At 40.8% G+C, this 22,889-nt stretch overlaps 1 protein-coding gene and 1 long non-coding RNA gene across 2 annotated transcripts in view; one reads left to right on the forward strand and one right to left on the reverse strand.

Annotated features, from left to right (window-relative positions):
- Positions 1–7,693: 7,693 nt before the first annotated feature.
- LOC146545679 (uncharacterized) overlaps positions 7,694–22,889 on the reverse strand; it is a 130,576-nt gene continuing 115,380 nt past the window's right edge. The window contains exons 3-4 of the long non-coding RNA XR_014880875.1: positions 11,944–12,036; positions 7,694–10,230 (exon numbers count right to left, since the gene is read on the reverse strand). This is a non-coding gene — a long non-coding RNA (uncharacterized LOC146545679). The remainder of the gene's footprint in view (positions 10,231–11,943; positions 12,037–22,889) is intronic.
- LOC146545680 (uncharacterized) lies at positions 14,038–15,283 on the forward strand. The gene is given in 3 exon segments (XM_085215639.1): positions 14,038–14,297; positions 14,299–14,725; positions 14,727–15,283. Coding segments are annotated over 3 exon segments (1,101 nt in total). The 3' UTR covers positions 15,141–15,283.

Below are 22,889 nucleotides of genomic sequence, written 5' to 3' on the forward strand. Positions count from 1 at the left end.
GACTTGAGCAACTCCTCATATATTTGATCATCCTTTAAATAAATAAATTAATTAATTAAAAAAAATCAGTCCATTGTATTATCACTTTGCCTACCATGCTATCTGACATTATAGTCTTTACATCATCTGCAGATTCTTTTTCAAAATCATAGATGTTATCCATTATTAGGTTTGATAACTTCCTTCTTTTAAGAACTCAAAGTTCTTCATCACTTTTTTTTTTTTTTTTTTCTTTTAAGGTCATCTTTATCCTTCAAATTTGTGCTATTCTTCATTAAATCACTGTAGTCCAATTACTTGACAACATATTCCTTCTCATCAGTCCATCTACTAAAGTGAAAACGAAAATTCACTCTGTGCTTTCAGATTTAGGAAACCTAAACTGTCTACACCAGTTCAATGATTAAGCATGCTCTCTCTTTACCATTTGCCTTCCTCACTTCCTTGAAGATCCTAAGCTCTATCAACTCAAGGGTCACTGTACTCACAACTGCCACTTACTATTGTTAATATATGCCAGCTATGCTTTAGTTATGACACACAGGGCAAGAACAGCAGCAATTGAGATTAGCTCAACCAAAACCTGCATTCAGCAGCTCTTTGCATTCCTCTTTAACTTCTCTCTGAAGAAGAATAAAAACACAAGTAGTAACCTTTAATTAAACCAACAGGAAGAAAAGGAGAATCTATGTAGAAAATGACTACATATGCAGTACACAAAACACCAGGTACTTTCTGGACCAGATTCAGGTGAGCAAAGGAGAATGCAGTGCCTTTCAGTTTCTCATAGGTAGTTATTCTGTAATTTCTCTTTGACATTCAGCTCCTTCTGCTTCTTTCTCATGCTTCATATAGTAAAACGACAGATAGATCCTGGAACACTTCACTTTCTCTAGGGAAGTATGAGCATCTTCCCTATTGTCTTTTCCTATGGACGTTTCTCTTATCCTTGTTCTACTTATTTTTATGTTTAGATCTCATTTCTCTAATGAACCTTGCTAAAGCTTTCATCACTGTGTTAGCAAGATACAACTGTCTTCCTCCACTTTACCAGGTGAACCTTGTTTAACTTCAGCAGCACTGAGCCAACTTCCTTAAAGTAGATTTCGTAGTTGTAGAAGCCAAAGCCCTGAATGTGACAACAGGGCTGTGCAGGCTTGTGTAGTAAGAAAATGCTCTTTTGGGTGCATGTGATACTCCCTGAATATTTTCCCTTTAATAGTATGATTGTGGAAGTAACCACATGGGCTCTGTGCCCTCTGCCTAATCCTAAGCATCCTAAGTTTCCAGCTCTTACTGTCCAGAGAATCTTTGTCCTTCCTCTGCTCAAGCACAGCCTTTGATTATTCTATCTTCAGTATGACATGGGACTTGGGCTCTTGATTTTGCCAGGTTTATGCAAAGATATTTTCACTTTCCTATTGTCGCGGCATAGCCTCCCTGACACATCCTTCCTGAACCTATGAAGTCTGCTCAACCCCTCCCTTAGCTTCTTCTAAGCTTTTGGCTTAGTAGCTATATCAAAGCGCACCTCATACAGATGAAGCTACTGCCACTCCTAACTCCCACCTAAGAGAAGAACATCAGGTTCACTCTACAGCTGACAACTTGGTATCTTCATCCCTCTTGGAAATCATTTTTGAATCAAGGCCTATGATAATCCAGAATTCACATCAGCTGGATCATATCTTTTTATATGTTACCAACACTACTATGTTCAAGCAACACTTCTGGATATTCTGTGTCACCCAGTTTAAACCACTGTTGCATAGACTACCTAGAACTCATTTGCATGAACAATTTGTAATAGTTGAGATTTCCTGGCATTCCTCATTATCAGTTAAATAGCAAAGTGGGAATAATTTTTATTTTTTATTTTTTTGCCCTGAAACAACTCTGAAACTAGATTGTCATCTAGTGACTGTCTCTTACTTCTTGGATTCTTGGAGAATGATGTGATCTCCTGGAGAAAACAACTCCAGCTGCAGCTGTTCATGTGGAGCACGTGCATAAGACTCTAATATATAGGAAAAAATCCCTATATTGAAAGATCTGGTGAAGATGAAAGATGAATTACTTCAAGAGAAGTAATGGCCAAAAGTCCTTGCCTGACTTTGACTCAAAATTTTTTGTATCTCAAACTCTGTACAACCTCTAGCAATGTTCATTTGAATCACCTGATGTTGGATTTACATTCATTTTTGGTTGTTGTTGATTAAACATTTGATTAAACATATTTGAATGTATATGTCCCTGACTTTAATAAATCTATTACTTTAGACTAAATGAACCATTTTCAATTCACGGAAATAGATTTCCAGTCTGTTGATTTGCTTTCACAGAAAGAATTTGGAGTACCAGTGTTCAGCTATGCAAAATTTATCACATTTTCTCCTTATGGTCATAGAATACTATTGAATGTTTTACATTATCTATTCTATAAGTCATTTTGCAATGCTTCTTGTTACAAATAGTGTCTAATAAAAATCCCATGGGCAGTAATATAATATTCTAAGTACTATAGTTATTTTGATTTTCCAGTTCACTGCTCTGATGTTTACTATCTTCTCTGTAGGTAAATAAAAATATTGTCCTCATAAAGTCAACAAAAAACGCTAGATATTCTAACCAAATGGATAATAAAACAAAAGAAATACTTGCTATTTGGAGAAATTATGATTGTATATTACAGATAGAGAACATTGATTTTATTTTTTTTCAATGCAGGCAGCATATTTTGGATTCATTAAACAGGCTTGCTTCCCTCAATTAATTTGTAATCTAACTTAAAATATCTGTAAATAGATTAGCTGCTTTTCTACCTGAGCTCTGTGTGCAATGTACCATACTTCTTATAAAATCTAACAAAAATTATCCCAAAATTTAAAATAAAGTCAGTGAAAGGATTCAATAGTAAGTAAACAGAACAGTGACCAGATGTCAGTTAAAAGGCATATGTAACAAGCAATTCATAACCTCAGTTGGAGACATGCTACATAACCTCTCAAAGCACATGCAAGTATCATAATCAAAGAAGTACTCGCACTCCCCAACCTTTGTTACCACCTTATGAGTCTGATTATGGACTCTTCCTATTTTATTAAAAAAAAAAGTAGCATCACCCAATATTTATCAAGCTTGACTGCCATCCAGTTACTATTTACTATAGAAGCTGGTGGAAGGGATCACCAAGTCACTCTCATTAATTTACTAGCAGTTCTGGTTAACTAAGAAGTTCCCAGTTCACTGAAATACAGAATTACAGGCCTGTCAGTCTGACCTTCATGCCATGAAAGGTTTTGGAACAAATCATTGTGAATTCCATCACATGATACATACGTGACAACCAGATGATCAAGACCCAGTCACCATGTATTTATGAAAGCAGGCCCTGCTTGACTAACTTGATCTCTTTCTGTGGTTAAAAAATCCACTTAGTGAGTGAGTGAAAGGATGTGGATGTTGTTTACTTGAATTTTAGCTAAGTATTTGATACTGCCTGTTCATGTTTTGTGCAGATATAATGTTCACTGGGTAAAAATATTTGCCATATGACGTGGCCAAAAAAATCACTGTGAATGGAATTAAATCTTGCTGGTGGCCAATCACAAGTGGTGTAGCCTATGGGTGCCCAACCTTTTGTCTTAACTGGGCTGCAGTGAGTGAAGAGAAATTTTCTTGGGCTGCATATATGTAGGTTGCTCTGAAAGTAATATCTTCTAATTACGTCCATTGCAATTACAATACATACAATAAGCACAGTAAGTCTTTTTGATAGAGCTTATTATTACTATTATTTTCCTTTCCTTTTCTGTCTCTGTAAATAGCTTTTATCTTCTCACACAAGTTTTACTTTTTTTCTTTCCCCTATTCTCTCCTTCAATCTACTGGAAGCGGGATGTGAGTGAACAGTTATATGGTGCTTAGCTGTCTACTGGATTAAGTCACAGCATCCTCCCATCTAAGAAAATGAATATGATTTGAAGAAATAATTACAGAAAATATTCTGAAAATATATCCTAATAAGCCAGTGAGTTGTATAATATGACTAATTCTCGCTTGCAACACCATAGTAGCCTTTAGATGTTGTGGATGATAACTGTGATGTAGTATTGTAGATGGGGAGGCACATAATAAGATTGTTCTGCTTTAACAAGGTGAAAGAAACACACAACAATGGAAAAATTGTGTGCAAATTTTGAGGAATCCTTATCACTTATCAACATCAAAGGAAGCCAGGATCCACATACCAGGAAGAATTGGCCTAAAATGTAACAGACAGCATCAAGACATTCCCCTTCCTTATCTGTGTGTGCAGAGAATTTTTGGATTTCCCCTGCATTCCACAGCAATCTTTGGGATAAAAGGAAAGTTTTTAAAAGATAAAGACTGTGGGAGAAAGTAAGAGACCCCTCCCCATCAAAGGACTAACAATGGATTGTCAGGATGGTAGAAGAATATTAGATGACATTGAAGACTCCCAAATAAGACTATATCAGTTGGACAATCATTGGAAGTGGATAGGAAAATGATTTTGGGAGTGTAATGAATATATAATACATGTGAAAATATAATCTGTTCATGAACAATCAGCTACTGGAGCATTTTTGGAGAGTAATCCCAATTCTACCCCAGCACTGCCAATAATAATACCAGCTTAATGGTAACAAAGCTTTTGATGTTAAGTCTCTTTGAACTGATTTCTTCATTTAAAATGTTCTCATGCTCCACATATACATGCTGTATAAGTATGTAGAATGGGAATGTCTTCTCTTTCAGGGGTAACTGGTCAAGGATCTTTTCCAAGGCAATAATGGATAAGAAAAGGAGACAGTGATAGGAATCAAGTCTAATCTGTCACACTAGTATGAGAGCATGTGAGAGTGTAGGAAGGTTTATTCCAACTGTTATCTGATTGTGGACTCCAAAGCTGGAAGATAATGACCTGCTACAAATCTTACAGTCTTGCTCATTGGTGATTTAACAAATGACAAGAATCACTTTTAGGGACAAACCTTGCAACTGATAAGATTGTGAATAAAGGGGCTTCAGACAGAAAGAGTGTAGAAAATTGCAGAGCTTTACAAATCCGTGGGAGGGGATGATGAGGAGGAGCAGTGAACAAAAGGAATAAAAAGCAGGTGCAGGAGTCTAGTTACCAGTCTCAAGTGGGACTTGTGTTTTGGCGAGTGGAATTTATGCCAACAACTGGAGTCAGGTTGGATGTGTAGGCTTGCAGGCTATGGAGCAGGCTATGAGCAAGTGAAGATCCTAGCATCTGTAGCTGGCAGGGGCGTAGCTCTCTGGATCTGAAAGTATCCTACAAATATCTCCCCTGGAGTGCCAGTGGCGGGGGTCAGATGTGACTCAACTGGTTCTCAGATACTGGAGTAAGACTGAAGGTAAAAACATCTCTGGAATGTGGTTCCAGCTACTGGAGATAACAGGGTCCTAGCTTCATCTATTGGAGTGAGTGGGAGTCCTCAACTCCCAGCAAGTAGTGTGAACTTCCAAACCAGCCGCTGAGGGAAAACTGGGCTGAGCAAGATGAATGAGGAACTCCACACTGGCAGCTGGAGTAGGACTATGGATCACAGACCACATGCCTGGTGATAGCTACTGGGAAGGGGCTGAGTGTCTGTATCTTCCTCAAACTTGGTATGTGGGTGTACATATGTAGTCACTAGCAACTTTTAAACTGGATTAAACATTCTAATGGGTATCTCTGGTCCAGGCCATGGTATCTAGGCAGAAGGACCCTGCTAGTATACCCAAGGGTACTTGGAAATGTGATGCGGATGAGGAAACATGGAATTCACTTGCAGTAAACTTTGATCTGGACCACCTGGCAACTAGGTGACCCATGAATCGCAGATTCACAGAGAGTGCTCTGTGTGCACACTTTCACTGGTGAACATTTTCTCTACCAGCTAGAAAAGAGGCAGGAGTTTCAGCTGTCTGTGTCTGTGTTTCACACGAGTTCTGTGTGTACTTACTGCTGGCAGCAATTCTTGGCTGTGGCAGCATGTGTGACCAATTGTATCAGTGTACTGTTCTTGTCTGCGTGTGCCTGTTTGTCTCCATTTTATGTGCACAGATTTGCTACCAGTTGAACATGCCAAGGGAAAAGCAACAGCCACATCCCCCAGCTTGCACAGACATCTCCCTGGGCACCAGGCTGGACCCCAAGAATCAGACAGCAGAAGTTTTTGGTCTGGTGTTGCTAAGGGAGGTGGACATGCTCTTTGCTGTACTTCATTTAAAACTTACCAGATAGCATTGGGTTTGTTCTTACCATTAACCCCCTTAACATGTATCTGTCAAGTTTGTCTTACCATGTTCTGATTTGTGGCAACTTTGGCCAGCTACTCTTAAAGGAGTAGCTTCTCTCCTTCCACAAATCCTTGCACTTCTAAATTCTTTCTGTGCAAAATTTGTATTAGTTTTTTGACTAAACCACCTTTCACATTTGAATATGGGTCCTATCAGAAGAAACATTATTGCCATAAAAATTTCACATGTTAAAAAATCACAGTTTTTCTTTAAAACTCATTTTTCAGGTTAAATATATTATCAGATATAATAACCACTCTTCAATAAAAGTTGTCACATCTAGCCTACAAGGGGAGGAAAGGATGGCCAGATTCACAAATACCCCCAGTTAAATTAAGGTAAAACAATACACAGAGGTACATACAGAGTTGTCAATTTTAATGAAAAACTACTACAATTATCTCAAAATATTGGCACAAAATTATCCTCCAAAAAACTGGCAATTTAGAATCTATCTTAAGCTGTGTAGCTTAAGTATATGATCTTAAGAAACTGAAATATGTCTTTCAATTTCTTTACAACTTTATAAATTAACAACTTTAAGAGAGATACTACTTTTAAGAAACCAAAACAAGAATGAAAAGGAAAAGAATGAAAAGAGAATATAGAGAGAAGTTGAGAAAGAATGAGAGAGACAGAGAGTTGGACAGAAAAGGGATTAGGTCACTAGACCTTTTCAAGGAGTTCTCCGCCTGCCTGTCAACATTAGAGAAGGGATGAAGGCAAGGAGGGCTCTCCTCTGGAGGTCAGATTCTTGAAATGGCAAACAGCAGGCAGCGAAGAAGCAACACTACAACGATGGTGATGAACCAGGGACCAATCAGGCTGTGGCAGAATGTGTGACCAATTGTATCAGTGTATTGTTCTTGTCTGTATGTGCCTGTTTGTCTCCATGATATGTGCACCCTTTTATGCCTGCTGGGTCAGAAAGTGTGTTTTTGTTGGTCCTTCAGAAGAATAAAAAATTTTAAGAATAAGAAATTATTGAGATTACCTGTAGATCCTTAAAATTGGAACAGATAGAGCCTCTAAACAAAACTCAAAATATCACTTTTGTAAGGATCAGAGACAACTGATAAATGACATGTTATGACTAAAAGTGTTTTCTGCACGTGGAATAAATTTCATATGTTTCCTTTATCATGTAGTCTCATAACCATTTCCACTTATCTGGTATTTCTTCTGTGCAGCTTTGAAGCTGAGGAATCAGTTCAATTCCAGACAGAATCATGTTCAGAAAAGCAGATACAATTCTCCTATTTTCTCATATGACTGGGAGAATACAGACTCTTCATATCACTCCACAAAGTAACCCACAAAGAGGAGTATAATTAGGCCTAAGAGAACCATATCACGCTGTTAGGAATTTAAGATTATTTTTCATGAAGTAGTGACATAGTAGCTGACTCCAGTTACTATGTTCAAGTAATACAGACACAGACTAGAAACTAGATTCAGAAGTCAAACGGGTAAATGCCATTTTAATAGTGACACTAGATTTACGTTTTTACAGTACACCACATATGTCATCAGTGTCAACTCCTATTATTATTCAGATAATGTCTCTTCTTCTCTGATGAAAGATAATGATATCTTTGTATTTTCTATTAGAAACACCTTATTTTACTTGCATGGCTATGGACGACCACTTCTGTCCAACTATCTCAATGATTAATGTGCTTGGGTACTCGGAACAAATTGTTCCCAGCCTGCATCTAATTTCAAGTTTGTTGTTTCCATTTAAATCCCCAAAAAAAGGACTTGCATGCCTGAAAATTTCTCAGTTTTTCTAAGTATACATCTAGTCTAAAAAAGGAGTATATACTTTGCTATAAACATGTCCTCATTTTGTTTATAGCAATATTGGTAATGTTCTTGCCCCATCTGGAATACTGCGTCCAAGTGTGGAGCCCCCAGTACAAAAAGAACAGGGAGTTGTTGCATAGGGTCCAGAGGAGGGCCGCAAAGATGATCAGGGGACTGGAGCACCTCCCCTACAAAGACAGGCTGAGGGAACTGGGCTTGTTCAGCCTGGAGAAAAGAAGGCTGCGGGATGACCTAATTGCAACCTTTCAATACCTTAAGGGAGCCTACAAAGAGGAGGGGAATCAACTCTTTGAAAGGGTTGATAATTGCTGGACAAGGGGAAATGGTTTTAAGTTGAGGGAGGGGAGATTTAGGTTGGATGTCAGAGAGAAATTCTTTACAGAGAGAGTGGTGAGATGCTGAAACAGGCTGTCCAGAGAGGTTGTGGATGCCCTGTCCCTGGAGGTGTTCAAGGCCAGGTTGGATGGGGCTTTGGGCAGCCTGGTCTAGTATTAAATGGGGAAGTTGCTGGCCCTGCATGTGGCAGGGAATTGGAGCTTCATGATCCTTGAGGTCCCTTCCAACCCTGGCCATTCTGTGATTCTGTGATTCTTGGAGGAAGGAGAATTGGTGTTCTAATGTTCTGAAGGCTTAAATGCAAATATAGTTCATAGAATCACAGAATCACAGGATGGCTTGGATTGGAAGGGATCTCAAAGATCATCTGTTTCCAACCTCTCTGCTGTGGTCTGGGCTGCTAATCACTAAAACAGGCATTAGAATAAGTTGCCAAGGGCCTCGTCCAACTTGGCCTTGAGGACCTTGAAGGATGGGCTATCCACAAGTTCCCTGGACAATCTGCTTCAGCATGTCACCATACTCTAAGTGTAAAATTTCCCCCTAAACTTTTATCTAAATCTCTCATCTTTTGGTTTAAAACTGTCCTCTCTTATCCTAGTTCACTTGTAAGTGTTGATAATACGCTTCAGTGTCTTTATTCAAAGTGTCCAGTATCTTTAATCACTGACATGGATTGGTAAAAATACATGTAGAATTCCATCAAATCAAAAATTATGTTGGGGGTTATAGCTACAGTTCACAAATACATAGCCACCGAAATTGTAAGATAATTTGTAAACCAGATTTGTTGTATCTTATTAATTACAGGCATAGAATACAAATTAAGAATCCCAAGTTCTTTTCTTTCATATTTTATATAATTTATTAAAGATGATGTTTATAGTCAAGATCCCCAAATAACACCAAGTCAGAAGCAGTGTTTTGAGTCTTGATTTCATTGTTCCTGTTCTCTTTTGTAATAGTAACTACAAGTATATTAATTAAGCACATCTTATGGAGTTACTCCTCCTGCAGTAGGTTTTTCTAACTGCTTGCTTTTTTTGTTGTTAATTTTTGACCATCAACATATTTCAAGGTAAGTTAGAAGCTTAGAAACTGTTCAAACAGATACAAAAAAGTCTAAGCAGGTCACCTGAAATTTGCATGTGGTTACTAATCACAAAGATGAAAGGAGAACACATTTCCCTAGAGATGTCTTCCTGTGTAAACCAATTTAATAATTATTTTCTAAAAATGTAGCCTACAGTAGGACAACCCGAGAGAAGTGAGAGAAAAAGTAACATGTGAGTGATTAAAGTTATTATGCAGAACTGCCTATCTGCCCAGCAGTTAAAAACTGAAGTTCTTGACGTCTTTGAAAATGCAGCTTGAAATGTAGGCATCTTACTAGAATTGTGGGAGGTAGGACCGCAACAATCTCTTATGTAACAGTTTAAGCCCCTTTGTTATTGCAGACAACAGTGTCGCATGTCTTTATCTTTCCTAGAGAAATAAAATCTTCTCTGCTAAATTTATCAGGTGCTGTTCCAGCACTTTTAGAAGTAAAATCTTCATTCAGTTTCTAATAGGTTCTTGTTGCTCATAAATAAATGTGGTCTTCTGTGTTGATTTCTCAGGCTGTGATCAAACAGCCTACATTATATTTTGAATTGTTTTATCCTATGTTAAGTCGTGAAGCCTCAAACTGGATAAGCATAAAGATCTCATGAAGTAATTTTTGCATTTCCTTTCCTGAATCAGAAAAAAAGAAAAAAGAAAAAGAAAAAAAAAAAAGTGCATATTAAATATGGCATATATTTCTTCCTTATTTTAAAAGATAGCAACAAAACTTTTTTTAGCTGAAAATACATGCAGTTTTCACTGGCGATATATATATAAAAACATTGAAATGAACATCTCCTGTCTGAATATAGTTATTATATACATCTTACACTAGATTTTCATACCTGCTTCACCAGGGTAGGTACCAGATTAGGTACTTTTCAATACAAAGCTAACTATACCTAACTATATATCTGAGCTCTAAATGAAACAGTATTCCTTCTTAAGGGGAAAAAAAAAAAAAAAAAAAAAAGCAATCTATTTAAGATATATCTTTATAATAAAGTTGTATTATTTTTATGGTGGATAGCACTGATACAGAAATACTGTAAAAGATATATTGTTCCATGCTTTGTATAACATATATGACAGGTATCCTTGAAATTTGCAACAAAGAAATGCAATTGTTTCTACAATAATGACCCAGTGATGGATTGTCAAATAGCACTTTCCCCAAAATAAGTAAGACATGGAAGTTTAAGAAAAGAGAAAATAGAACTCACTAGGAACTGATGGATTGGCAGTTCAAACTCATTGATTTCATACAGAAGTGCTTTGTTACACTGGCAATATTCTTGTTCTTACTCATGTAGCGCAGTGTTTCAAGGACAGAGATGTTTTGTTTGAACCTTGAGTGCAGTGTTTTTAAATTCCATCACGATGTTGGCTCAAATTGCAACAGTAAAGTATTATGACCTTTTGTAATTCATTTCACATATGATATGTTAAAGAACAATAGAGAAATGTGTGACTACTGTAGAATATATTTCTTTAATTAAAACTTTAATAACAAAGGATATTTTGAATAAATGAAGACATAGTCCCATTTTTCCTTCTGAATTTCAATAAATTTATTGGCTTAAATAAATTGCTGGGTGGTGCTGAATTAATGCATTATACAACCTGTGTTAAATTTATTTCACATCGGTAATTGCTTAAATGTATTTTCAACATCCGTCCTTTGAAAACTATTCTAAAAGGTGGACTGTCACATATTTTTATTTTATTGTCTGCTTTTATGTTCTGAATTCTGAATTCTTTTTCAGCCCAGGCCATTCTGTGATTCTATGATTCTACAATTCTATGATTTTTATTTAAGTTGCATAATACTATTTAAATGTGAAGTTTTGCTAGTATCATTTAAAATAATAATAATAATAATACTAAAAACTTTAATGGAGGTTTTGATTTTACAGAAGATGTTATTTTCTTAAACAGATAGCACTGTGCTTAAATATCTTTGCTTGTCAGGTGATTTCACTGGAACTTGAGCAAGGTTTTCCCTTTGTACCTTACTCCACTTTGCCTATATTACTCCCTGAGGGCGTATTATTTCTTATTAATTCACAATTATTTATTTTTAAGAGAAAGGGAATACTGAAATTTGAAAGCAAAATCTTTTCATTCCTGTCAGTTACAAACAAGTGAAGAAATAACACTGAATGTGTGCAGTGGAATCCACCATGATATTCTCCAGTTTTAGAAATATTTTTTTCCCTCAGAGAATTTTTTTTTCTTTTTTTTTTTTTTTCCTCATCCTGAAATGTGTAAGTGAAGCAAAATTTCTTTCAAAACCTGAAAGTGAAGAACAAAAGAAAACAATTCCAAAATGAAATTTGCTACCTGGTGTAGGGAACCTGCTTTGGCAGGGGGGTTGGTCTCGATGATCTCTAGAGGTCCCTTCCAACCCCTACAATTCTGTGATTCTGTGTGATTCTGTGAAAAGAAAACATTAGAATTTTTGTTATAAGTACTGATTTTTGTGTCTTCTTAAGAAATATTACTTGAAACACAGGATATTTCTGTCTGTGAAACTACTATTCATTTCAGCTAATTTCTGTGTATGATATAGGGACACGCTTTCTTTCTAACTTGTCAGGAATAGTTTAGCATTTCTTTGTGTAACCCTCTGAACTTTCCCTAGCAAGTGAAGAAGTTGTCTGCTCTTGTTATGTATCTTCCACATTGCAGCTGGATTGTCACATACCATCATGCATGTACCTCAGCCTTTTAAAAGGAAAGACAAAATAGAAAATATTACTAAAAAAAAATAATAAATACGCATAAATGTCTGGGCTGAAGATCAGAGGTGAAGGAGCTATTTGCTGCCATCTATTGATTAAATGGACAAACAGATTAAATAAGTAAACTTTTTTGCACTAAACATATTGTCTTTCAGGGTACAAAGACATGGTTAGTTATGAAAACTTGCTCAAGACCATGAAACCAATAATATTTCATGAAAATTTTCCTGTTACTGAAAACAATATGTCTGTTCTAATGGAGGCTAATCATAGTTTAAACTATATGATTCCTTAAGATAATCTACAATGAAAAAGAAGAAAAAAAAAAATTTATACCTTGCAGGAAAAGTGTATCCTTTGTAGTGTAGGGGTAATAAAGTCACATAAAGCAGTAAAATCATATACACACTGTGATCATACACACTATTAAACTTATCTTCTAGAAAAATTAAGTAATGGCAATATTGGGGAGAAATAGAGATCTACAACTACAAGTAGTGCATATTTTTTTTCTGTTGTGAATGGATTTTCTTTGTTTTACACAACTGAGTAGCCTAGTGTTTTGTCTGTCTTTTTTGTTTTGTTTTATTTCTTTGGTTGGTTGCTTGATTTTGTTTTCTCATGATTGTATGTTTTTGGGTTTTTTTCAGTTTACCCCAAATCATTGCAAAATCTGACCCTCAAATTTACTTTGACAAATTATGATCAGATGGTGACACAAAAGCAATCATCATTTATTTATATTTCCTCATTTGATGAGCAATTCTTGCTCATTTATTTGTGCTTACTAAGAATATTAGTTGAAAAAACTACTAGTTGACATGGACAGGCTTGACAGGTGGTCCCATGCCAAACTCATGAATTTCAACAAGTCCAAGTGTAAGGTACTAAGTTGAGGAGGACTCAGGCGTGTCAGTTAACACGAGCCAGCAAATTGCCCTTGCAACCCAGAAGGCAAACCATACTCTGGGTTGCATCATGGGTTGTCATGACCACCATGTTGGGAGAGGTGATTCTGCTCCTCTAATCTGCTCTTCATAGACCTGGAAAGTGCCCAGTTCTGGGGCCCTCAGTGCAAGAAGGACATCAAGCTCTTTTTTAGACTTTTTTGGAGCCAGCAACAGTGCTGTGCCTGGGCTAGCAGCTGGCAGCTTGTGGGCGGGCTCCTGACTCACCAGGGGCGGAGCTGACACCTCGTGGCAGTATTCAAGCTACTTACCACGACTCATCTAGTCATTTACTACAGAGACTAGCTTCAAGCAGGTAAAACTGCGCTGGGCAAGGGATCTGGAGTGAAGAAAAGTGACAAAAAAGGCTCTTTTTTGGACTTTTTTTGAGCCAGCAACAGTGCTGTGCCTGGGCTAGCAGCTGGCAGCTTGTGGGCTGCCAGCTGCTAGCCCAGGGGTGGAGCTGACACTGCCTGCTCTTTATTTCTGGAGATTGACCTTGACCCATTTGCTGTGTGGATAAAAAGTGACACGACACAACACAACACAACACAGAAGGTGTGGAAAGCTGCTCTGACCACCTAGGGTGGAGGTAGTCAGTGCGTGAGGGCTGCCTTCACTGCCCATTCAATAAGGCAGCAGTGGGAGTGGAGGCTGTGTCTTGTGTCAGCATGGGTGAGTGCTCTTGTCTTTTTCTCAGGTGACTTGCTCTCCTGTTGACAGGCCCTGATGCCACCACTTCAAACATGGTCCTCACCAGGAAACATGCTTCCCACACAAAGACTGTGGCAACCCAGACAGAGGGTCTACTCAATAATGTGGCGGTTCAGGTCTTTGGCTGCTGGGAGTGCCTCAGCCTGCTGCTGCTAGGGGAGGATGGGAAGGATGCCACTTGCGTGAGGTGTGAGCAGCTGGATGAGCTTCTCAACCTGGTGGTGGAGCTTAGGGAGGAGGTAGATAGACTGCAGACCATCAGAGAGTATGAGCGAGAGACTGACTGGTGGAGTAACTCTGCGAGAAAGGCGCAGAGATTGCACTTCCCAGACTGAGGGAGTAATGGACCCTCTCTCTCATCATAGTCAAACAGGGAGAGACAGCTTGAGAGAAGAGGAGGAATGGCAGCAGGTCTCAGCCCGGCGTCGCAGGCAACCCCCATCCCGACCTACCTCGGTTCCCCTGGTCCCTCTATGTAACAGGTATGAAGCCCTGAAACCAGAGGGAGTGGTGAGTGATGATGACGTGGGAGCACTGCCGCCAAGCTTGCCTAAGGTGAGGCGGTCAGCTCCATGTTTGAAGACTGCCTCCTCCAAGAAAGAAAGGAGGGTTATACTTGTAGGCGACTCTCTTCTGAGAGGAACAGAGGGTCCAATATGTCGGCCTGACCCTATCCGTAGGGAGGTGTGCTGCCTTCCTGCGGCCCGGGTCAGGGATATTTTCTAGAAAACTCCCCAGCCTTATCCGCCCCTCTGATTATTATCCTTTATTGATAGTTCAGGCCGGCAGCGATGGGATCGCTAATAGAAGCCTGAGGATTATAGAAGATGATTTTAGGAGACTGGGAGATGATTTTAGGAGACTGGGGAAGTTAGTTGATGGAGCGGGCATACAAGTAGTGTTTGCCAGTATTCCCTTGGTGGCAGGGACAAACACTGTGATGACCAGGAAAAACCATTTTATAAATGCATGGCTGAGAGGCTGGTGCAAGCGCAAAAATTTTGGATTCTTTGATCATGGAGCGGTCTATTCAGCACCTGGCCTGAGATCTGCTGATGGGAATTGCCTGTCTCCAAAAGGGAGACGGATACTTGCCCAGGAGCTGGCGGGACTTGTAGAGAGAGCTTTAAACTAGATAGGAAGGGGGAAGGGGATAAAGCCAGGCCTACTACAGATCAGCCTGGGGAAGTGGTGTTGGGATTAGGTGAGAGGCGAGGGGCTCAGCTGAGGTGCGTCTACACTAATGCACGCAGCATGGGCAACAAGCAAGAAGAGTTGGAAGCCATTGTGCAGCAGGCAAACTATGACCTAGTTGCCATAACGGAAACGTGGTGGGATTGCTCCCATGACTGGAGCACTGCAATATATGGCTACAAACTCTTCAGGAAGGATAGGCAAGGAAGGTGGGGTGGCGGTGTGGCTCTCTACGTTAGGAAATGCTTTTATGCTACTGAGATTGTGACTGGGGACGATAACGTTGAATCCCTTTGGGTAAAGATCAGAGGAAGGGCTGACAAGACAGGCACCCTGGTGGGAGTCTGTTATAGACCTCCAAACCAGGATGAAGAGACAGATGAGGTATTCTATAAGCAGCTGGCACGAGCTGCACAGTCGCCTGCCCTTGTCCTCATGGGGGACTTTAACTTCCCTGACATATGCTGGGAGTACAGCACAGCCCAGAAGAAGAAGTCTAGGAGGTTTCTGGAATGCATAGAGGATAACTTCCTGATGCAGCTGGTCAGAGAGCCCACTAGGGGAACTGCCCCACTAGACATGCTGTTCACAGAAGGGAAGGTCTGGTGGGAGATGTGGAGGTTGGAGGCTGTCTTGGACAGAGTGATCATGAAATGATAAATTTCTCAATTCATGGTGGAGCCTGGAGGGGGAATAGTAAAACTGCTACCTTGGACTTCAGGAGGGCGGGCTTTGAATTGTTCAAGAGACTAATAGGGGGAATCCCCTGGCATTCAGTCTTAGCGAGTAAAGGGGTCCAAGAGAGCTGGTTGCTCTTCAAGAAGGAAGTCTTAAGGGTGCAGGAGCAGGCAGTCCCCCTGAGCTGCAAAATGAGCTGATGGGGAAGAAGACCGGCATGGATGAATAGGGAGATATTCTTGAGGCTCCGGGAGAAAAAGAGAATCTACCGCCTGTGGAAAGAGGGACAGGCAACTCAGAATGAATACAAGGAAGTTGTTAGGATGTGTAGAGGTGAAATCAGAAAGGCAAAAGCCCAGTTTGAATTTAACCTGGCCGCTGGGATGAAGAGGGATAAGAAACTCTTTTATAAATACTTTAAAGTAAGAGGAGGACAAAGGAGAATATCCACTCTTTGCTGGATGAGGCTGGGAATGTGACCACTGAGGATAAGGAAAAGGCGGAGGTTCTGAATGCCTTCTTTACGTCTGTCTTTATAAGTCAGATCAGTTATCCTCAGGATACTCCTCTCTCTGACCTGGTAGTCTCGGCTGGGGAGCACACTAACCCCCCTGTGATTCTGGAAGAAAAAGTCAGAGACCTACTACTCCAACTGGACTGCCACAAGTCTATGGGGCCAGATGAGATTCACGCGAGAGTGCTGAGGGAACTGGCGGAGTTGATAGCCAAGCTGCTTTTCATCATCTATCAGTGCTCCTTGTTGATTGGTGAGGTCCCAGAAGACTGGAGGCTTGTCAGTGTGACTCCCATCTACAAGAAGGGTCGTAAGGAGGATCCGGGGAACTACAGGCCTGTTAGCCTGACCTCGGTGCCAGGGAAGGTTATGGAGCAGATTGTCTTGAGGGAGATCATGCGGCATGTGCGGGACGACTGGGGGATCAGGCCTAGCCAGCATGGGTTCATGAAGGGCAGGTCCTGTTTGACCAACCTGATCTCCTTCTATGATCTAGTGACCCATCTGGTGGATGAGGGAAAGGCTGTTGATGTGGTCTACCTAGACTTCAGCAAAGCCTTTGACACTGTCTCCCACAGTATTCTCCTGCAGAAGCTGGCAGCCCGAGGCTTGGATGGGTACACTCTTGGCTGGGTAAGGAGCTAGCTGGAGGGCCGGGCTCAGAGAGTGGTGGTGAATGGAGTTAAGTCCAGCTGGCGACCGGTCGTTAGTGGTGTTCCCCAGGGGTCAGTGCTCGGGCCTGTCCTCTTCAATATCTTTATTGATGACCTGGATGAGGGCATCGAGTGCACCCTCAGTAAATTTGCAGATGACACCAAATTGGCTGGAAGTGTGGATCTGCCTGGGGGTAGTGAGGCCATACAGAGGGATCTGGATGGACAGGCTGGAGAGCTGGGCTGAAGCCAACAGGATGAGGTTTAACAAGACCAAATGCCGGGTCCTGCACTTTGGCCACAACAACCCCAGGTGACGCTACAGGCTTGGGGCTGTGTGGCTGGAGGACTGCGTAGAGGAAATGGACCTGGGGGTATCGATTGATGCTCGGCTGAACATGAGCTAGCAGTGTGCCCGGGTGGCCAAGAAGGCCAATGGCATCCTGGATTGCATCAGAAACAGTGTTGCCAGCAGCAGCAGAGAGGTGATTGTTCCCCTGTACTCAGCACTAGTGAGGCCGCACCTCGAGTACTGTGTCCAGTTTTGGGCCCCTCACTGCAAGAAAGACATTGAGGCCCTGGAACGTGTTCAAAGGAGGGCAGCAAAGCTGGTGAGGGGTCCGGAACACAGGCCATATGAGGAGAGGCTGAAGGAGATGGGAATGTTCAGCATGGAGAACAGGAGACTCAGGGGAGACCTCATTGCTCCCTATAAGGATGAGGTTGTAGGAGGGAGGTTGTAGTGAGCTGGGGGTCAGCCTCTTCTCTCATGTCATTAGTGATAGGATCAGAGGGAATGGTTTCAAGCTACTGTAGGGGAGATTCAAGCTGGACATTAGGAAGTATTACTTTTCAGAAAGGGTGGTCAGGCACTGGAATGGACTGCCCAGGGAGGTGGTGAAGTCGCCGACCCTAGGGGTGTTCAAGGAAAGACTGGATGCTGTGTTGAGGGACATGGTTTAGTGGGAGCTATTGGTAATAGGTGAACGGTTGGACTGGATGATCTTTTAGGTATTTTCCAACCTTGGTTATTCTATGATTCTATGATTCTAAGCTGTTGGAGCAGATTTAGAGGAGGTCTTCCCAGAGCCTTCTCCAAGCTAAACAAGCCCAATTCTCTCAACCTTTACTCATAGGAGAGGTGTTCCAGCCCTCTAATCATCTTAGTGGCCCTCCTCTGGACGTGTTCCAAGAGCTCCATGTCTTTCTTGTCCTGGGGACTCCAGGCCCGCATGCAGTACTCCAGATGGGGCCTCGCAAGAGCTGAGTAGAGGGGGACAATCACATCCCTCTCCCTGCTGGCCACTTCTCTTCTATTGCAGCCCAGGACATAGTTGCCCTTCCAGGTTGCAAGTGCACACTGCTGGCTCATATCCAGTTTCTCATCCACCAGGACCCCCAAGTCCTTCTCCACAGAGCTGCTCTCAAGGAGGTCTTCCCCCAATTTGTATAAATACCTGGATTGCCCTGACCCAAGTGCAGCACCATGCACTTGGCCTTACAGAACCTCATTAGGTTTTCTTGGGCCCAGTTCTCCAGCAATGCTCAGCTTTATGTTGTCTCTAAGTTTGCTGAGGGTGCACTCAGTGTCATTGTCTGTCATTGATGAAGATGCTGAAGAGCACTAGTCCCAGGACCGAACCCTGAGGGACACCACTTGTGATTGGCAAATATCCTGACACAGAACCATTAATCACAACTGTTTGGCTGCAACCAGCCAACTAATTCCTAATCCATCGAAAAGTCCATCCTTCAAATCCATACCTCTCCAATTTAGAGAGAAGGATATGATGAGGGACTATGTCAAAGGCCTTGCAGAATTCCGGGAATGTGACATCCGTCACCCTTCCTCTGTCCACCAATGCCATCACTCACAGAAGGCCACCAGATTGGTCAGGCAAGATCTACCCTTGGTGAAGCCATCCTGGCTGAGCTGGATGACCTCTTCGTCTCATATGTGCCTTGACAAAGCTTCTAGGAGGATCTGCTCCACGATCTTCCCAGTCACAGAGGTGATGCTCATCAGCCTGTAGTTACTCAGGTCATTCCTAAAAAATGGGAGAAATGTTTCCCTTTTCCCCAGTCACTGTGGACTTCACCCAACAGCCATGACTTTTCAAATATGATGGAGAGTGCCTCAGCAACCACATAATCAACCAGCTCTTTCAGAACCCTAGGATAGATATCATCTGGCCCCACTGACTTATATACATTCAGTTTCATGAGGAGGTCTCAGACTTGTTCCACTTTTACAGTGGAATGGAATCTGGTCCCCACACCCTCACCTAGAGATTCAGGGTCCTAGCAGACATGGGCAGCCTGGCCACCAGTGAGGACTGAGGCAAAGCATTCACTGAATACCTCAGCTTTTTCTGTGTTAGAGGAAGCCAACTCTCCACTGCCTTTTATCAGATGGGGAACACTCTCCTTGGTCTGTCTCCTCCTGCCTAAGTAACTGTACAGCCCCTTCTTATTATCTTTTACATCCTTCAACACGTTCAGCTCCATCTGTGCCTTGACTTTCCTAATCCTATCTCTAACTTGTCTTGTTTATTTCCCATGCTGTGTGCATTCGTATAAAGGTACTTCAGCTTGGCTATTGGTCTCATTGCCTTCTCAGAGAAGATCTCCTTAATACCTCGAGGACAAGTCTGGAGTTTTCCCCTACTGCCTACCAAGGCGTCAGAAACATGCTCAAGATCAAAAATTTCTAATCATTGAAAGATCTTCATGAAGACCAGTTTATTCATTATTGCAATAATGGGTGCACATCCCCTACTGACAAGGCATTAATCAGTGAAATTAATTCTGTTATATATCCTGGGTCTGACACAAGTAATGCCTCTCCTTGCACTCAGTGGTTGAGTGTCTGAGGCTCACAGTCTTCCCAAAGTTGTTGCTACAATACATTTCCATACAATGTCTGTTACCAACCCATTTGTTTTTAGGTATGTTTTTATAGTGATAGGAGGACAATATTTTCAAAAATTAGTACACTCGTTCTGTCTTGTACCAGACTCTTCCCTACCCTATATAATAACCTTACCTAGTGCCTGTGCCAATTCTATCCAGGTTGGAATGCCCTAGTCTCAACTTTATTCTGTTCAGGAGCTTTCTTTGTGAAAAAACAACTTATCCTATGTTGCATACAAAAATACTGGAAATTTCCACTACAAAAACACAGTCTATCTCTCACAAAGGTGACAAAATTCCCATGCTCTTCTTTATTACCCAGTACACCCCTTTCCCCTATCATATCCAGTTTGAAGCCCTGCTAACCAGCCCAGTCAGCTTCCTCCCTAGAATATTTGTGGTCCTTCTAGCCAGTCGCCTCCCATCCACCATCAGAATTCCTACTTTCTCCAGGCTGCATCCCAAACCATAGTATCCAAAGCATGTCCATCCTCCTCCTTTTGTTTGGATCTCAGTCAACAACTGAGAGGACAGAAGAAAACACATCTTCTGCTCCTGATCCCTTCAGCAGTCTTCCCAGAGCCCTGGAGTTCTTTTTGATCACCCGAGAACATCTTTTGTCTATCTCTTCATTTCCATTGTGAAAAACTAGTAAAGGATAATAATCAGAGGGCTTGACTAGGTGAGTGATGTTCCCAGGAACATCTCTCACCCAGGCTCCAGGCAGGCAACACTATTCCCTGTGGGACTGGTCCAAGCAGTATATTGAGCCCTTGGTTCCCCTCAGAAGGGACTCCCCTATGATGACAGCCCTTCTTTTTTACTGATTGACATTGTAGCAATACAGGGAACAGTCTGACTAGCCCCTCTAGTCAGAGGGCTAGTCATCCTTTGCTATCTTTGAGGTTACCTCCTCCCATCTGATTGTGAGAGGATAGATGATCCCCCGCTGCCTGAAGAGCATCTCTCCTATGCCCTTCCTGTAGGGATGGCAGATTGTGACTCCACCAGTCAATCTCTCTCCCACAATCCCTTCTCAACCCTTCTACCCTCCTTTAGTTTTAGGTGATATCCCTGCTGCTCTCCTGTAGCAGTGACATGGCCAGGCATTCTCCTCAGCCTAAGAACTGAACAGCAGCATGGATTTACATGCTTTCAGTCTGAGTTTCCATATTCCTTTTAGCAACAGCTTGCTTCCCTGAGGATACCATTATTGCACCTGTGTGTGTCGTGAGATAAACCACCTGTTAAGTGACCTCGTAAGTGATCCTTATATACTGCAAGATGCCTTGCCCTGTCTGCTTGCCCTGCCTGCTCATCCTACCTGTGCAAACTGGACACTCCAGCACATTTTTGTGTGTTTGAAATGCACATTAAAAATATGTTATTTTATAATGATTTAGATTAGATATTATTTTTGTATACATATGCAACAATAGAAAAATTAGTTAATATAACTAAAATCACCTATAATTTTCTAAATTTCTTATAAACAGATAAGCTCCATACACAGTGGTCTGTAGTGATAATAAAACATCATCACAAATTCAGATGTTTTTGGATGTCCAAAATATCTATATGGAATGATTAATATGATATAGTACTTACAGGAACTCATCATTCCTTCAGATAAACTGGCAATCTGAAAAGCCTTCGGCCTCTGCAGCTTTTCTTTATTGAATGTAATGGGATATCAAATTGCTGACACTTTGGGAGACTCCATGCAAGATGTTAATCAAGACATTTGAGTATGCTAGTGTTGGGAACAGTAAGAGTTAACTGAGAGGGATTTCTACAGGGTTGCTGTAACAGTAACTGAAGTACATAATGGTGAAGGCCCATTCAGTGACTCAGTTTCAAATCTTCTATACTATCTCAAACCAAAGTATAAACTCATATCTGCAGATAATTGGTTGGGGATGTTCAATTGGACCATATGTTTAAAATGTACAGTAGCTCTGGTCTGTGCCCCCATACTATTCCTATTATGTTGGTAACAAATTTGTAACCTTAAGAAGCTTGCACTGCACATCACGCAGAACTGCAAAAAGAACTGGTGGGAAAGTTAAGAAGAATGCCAGGAATGTATAATACCAGATCAGAATCCTGCCAGAATCACTACTTTTGGTGACTGAGCATAGCTAATGGTGGTGACTACATTGAAAAATAATGTTTTCTAGCTGAGAAATTGCTCTATCAAATAGTGTTATTGTGCTCTTCTTAGCTGTTGTATTTTCCAATGAAAGAAATGGCAGACATTACTTTCAGTTCACCCTACAAATATGCTTTCAAATATTAGCCCGAGTGAGAGAAAACAAGCTATACATATGAGCCCTGTGCATGAGGGAAATTCATGTAACAAATTCAAAAATTACACTTGGTAACAAGCAAAATACAGGAAAAAAATGTAGTATATATATGTATACATATATAGGAGTAAGTATAGTATAGTATAGTACAGGAGTAAAAGAAATACTGCCATGGAATAGAAGATAAAATAAATAAACTGATGAAAATTGGAAAAGGAATAAGTGTAGCACTGTGAATCAATTAATTACGACTATATTAATATGTGGTTCATACCTAGCAAAAATTTATATTTAGTTTCCTCTTTGATCCACATTCTTTACCGAAATGTAACTAAGACAGTTAAACAACATCAAACGTAAATAATGAGAGGAAAAAAAATGCCTGCAGACACTTGTAACAGTGTGACCTGAATCAAAGGGAAATCAAATCAGCAGCTTCAAAGTGCTTACAATTTTCTGCTTGGACGTTCTAGGCAATTCTAGGCAAAAAATGGAACAAGTTGGATTTTATGTTTTCCCAGTCAGCAGACGGCTAAAAGGTACTTGGCTGCCCAGCATTTTGTCCTTTTTCAATCTTTCTCTCTGCAGTAAAGTGAGATACACATCATACAATTTATAATAAT

This window comes from Meleagris gallopavo, chromosome 1, assembly GCF_905368555.1.
Source record: "Meleagris gallopavo chromosome 1, MGAL_WU_HG_1.1, whole genome shotgun sequence".
Lineage (NCBI taxonomy): Eukaryota > Metazoa > Chordata > Aves > Galliformes > Phasianidae > Meleagris > Meleagris gallopavo.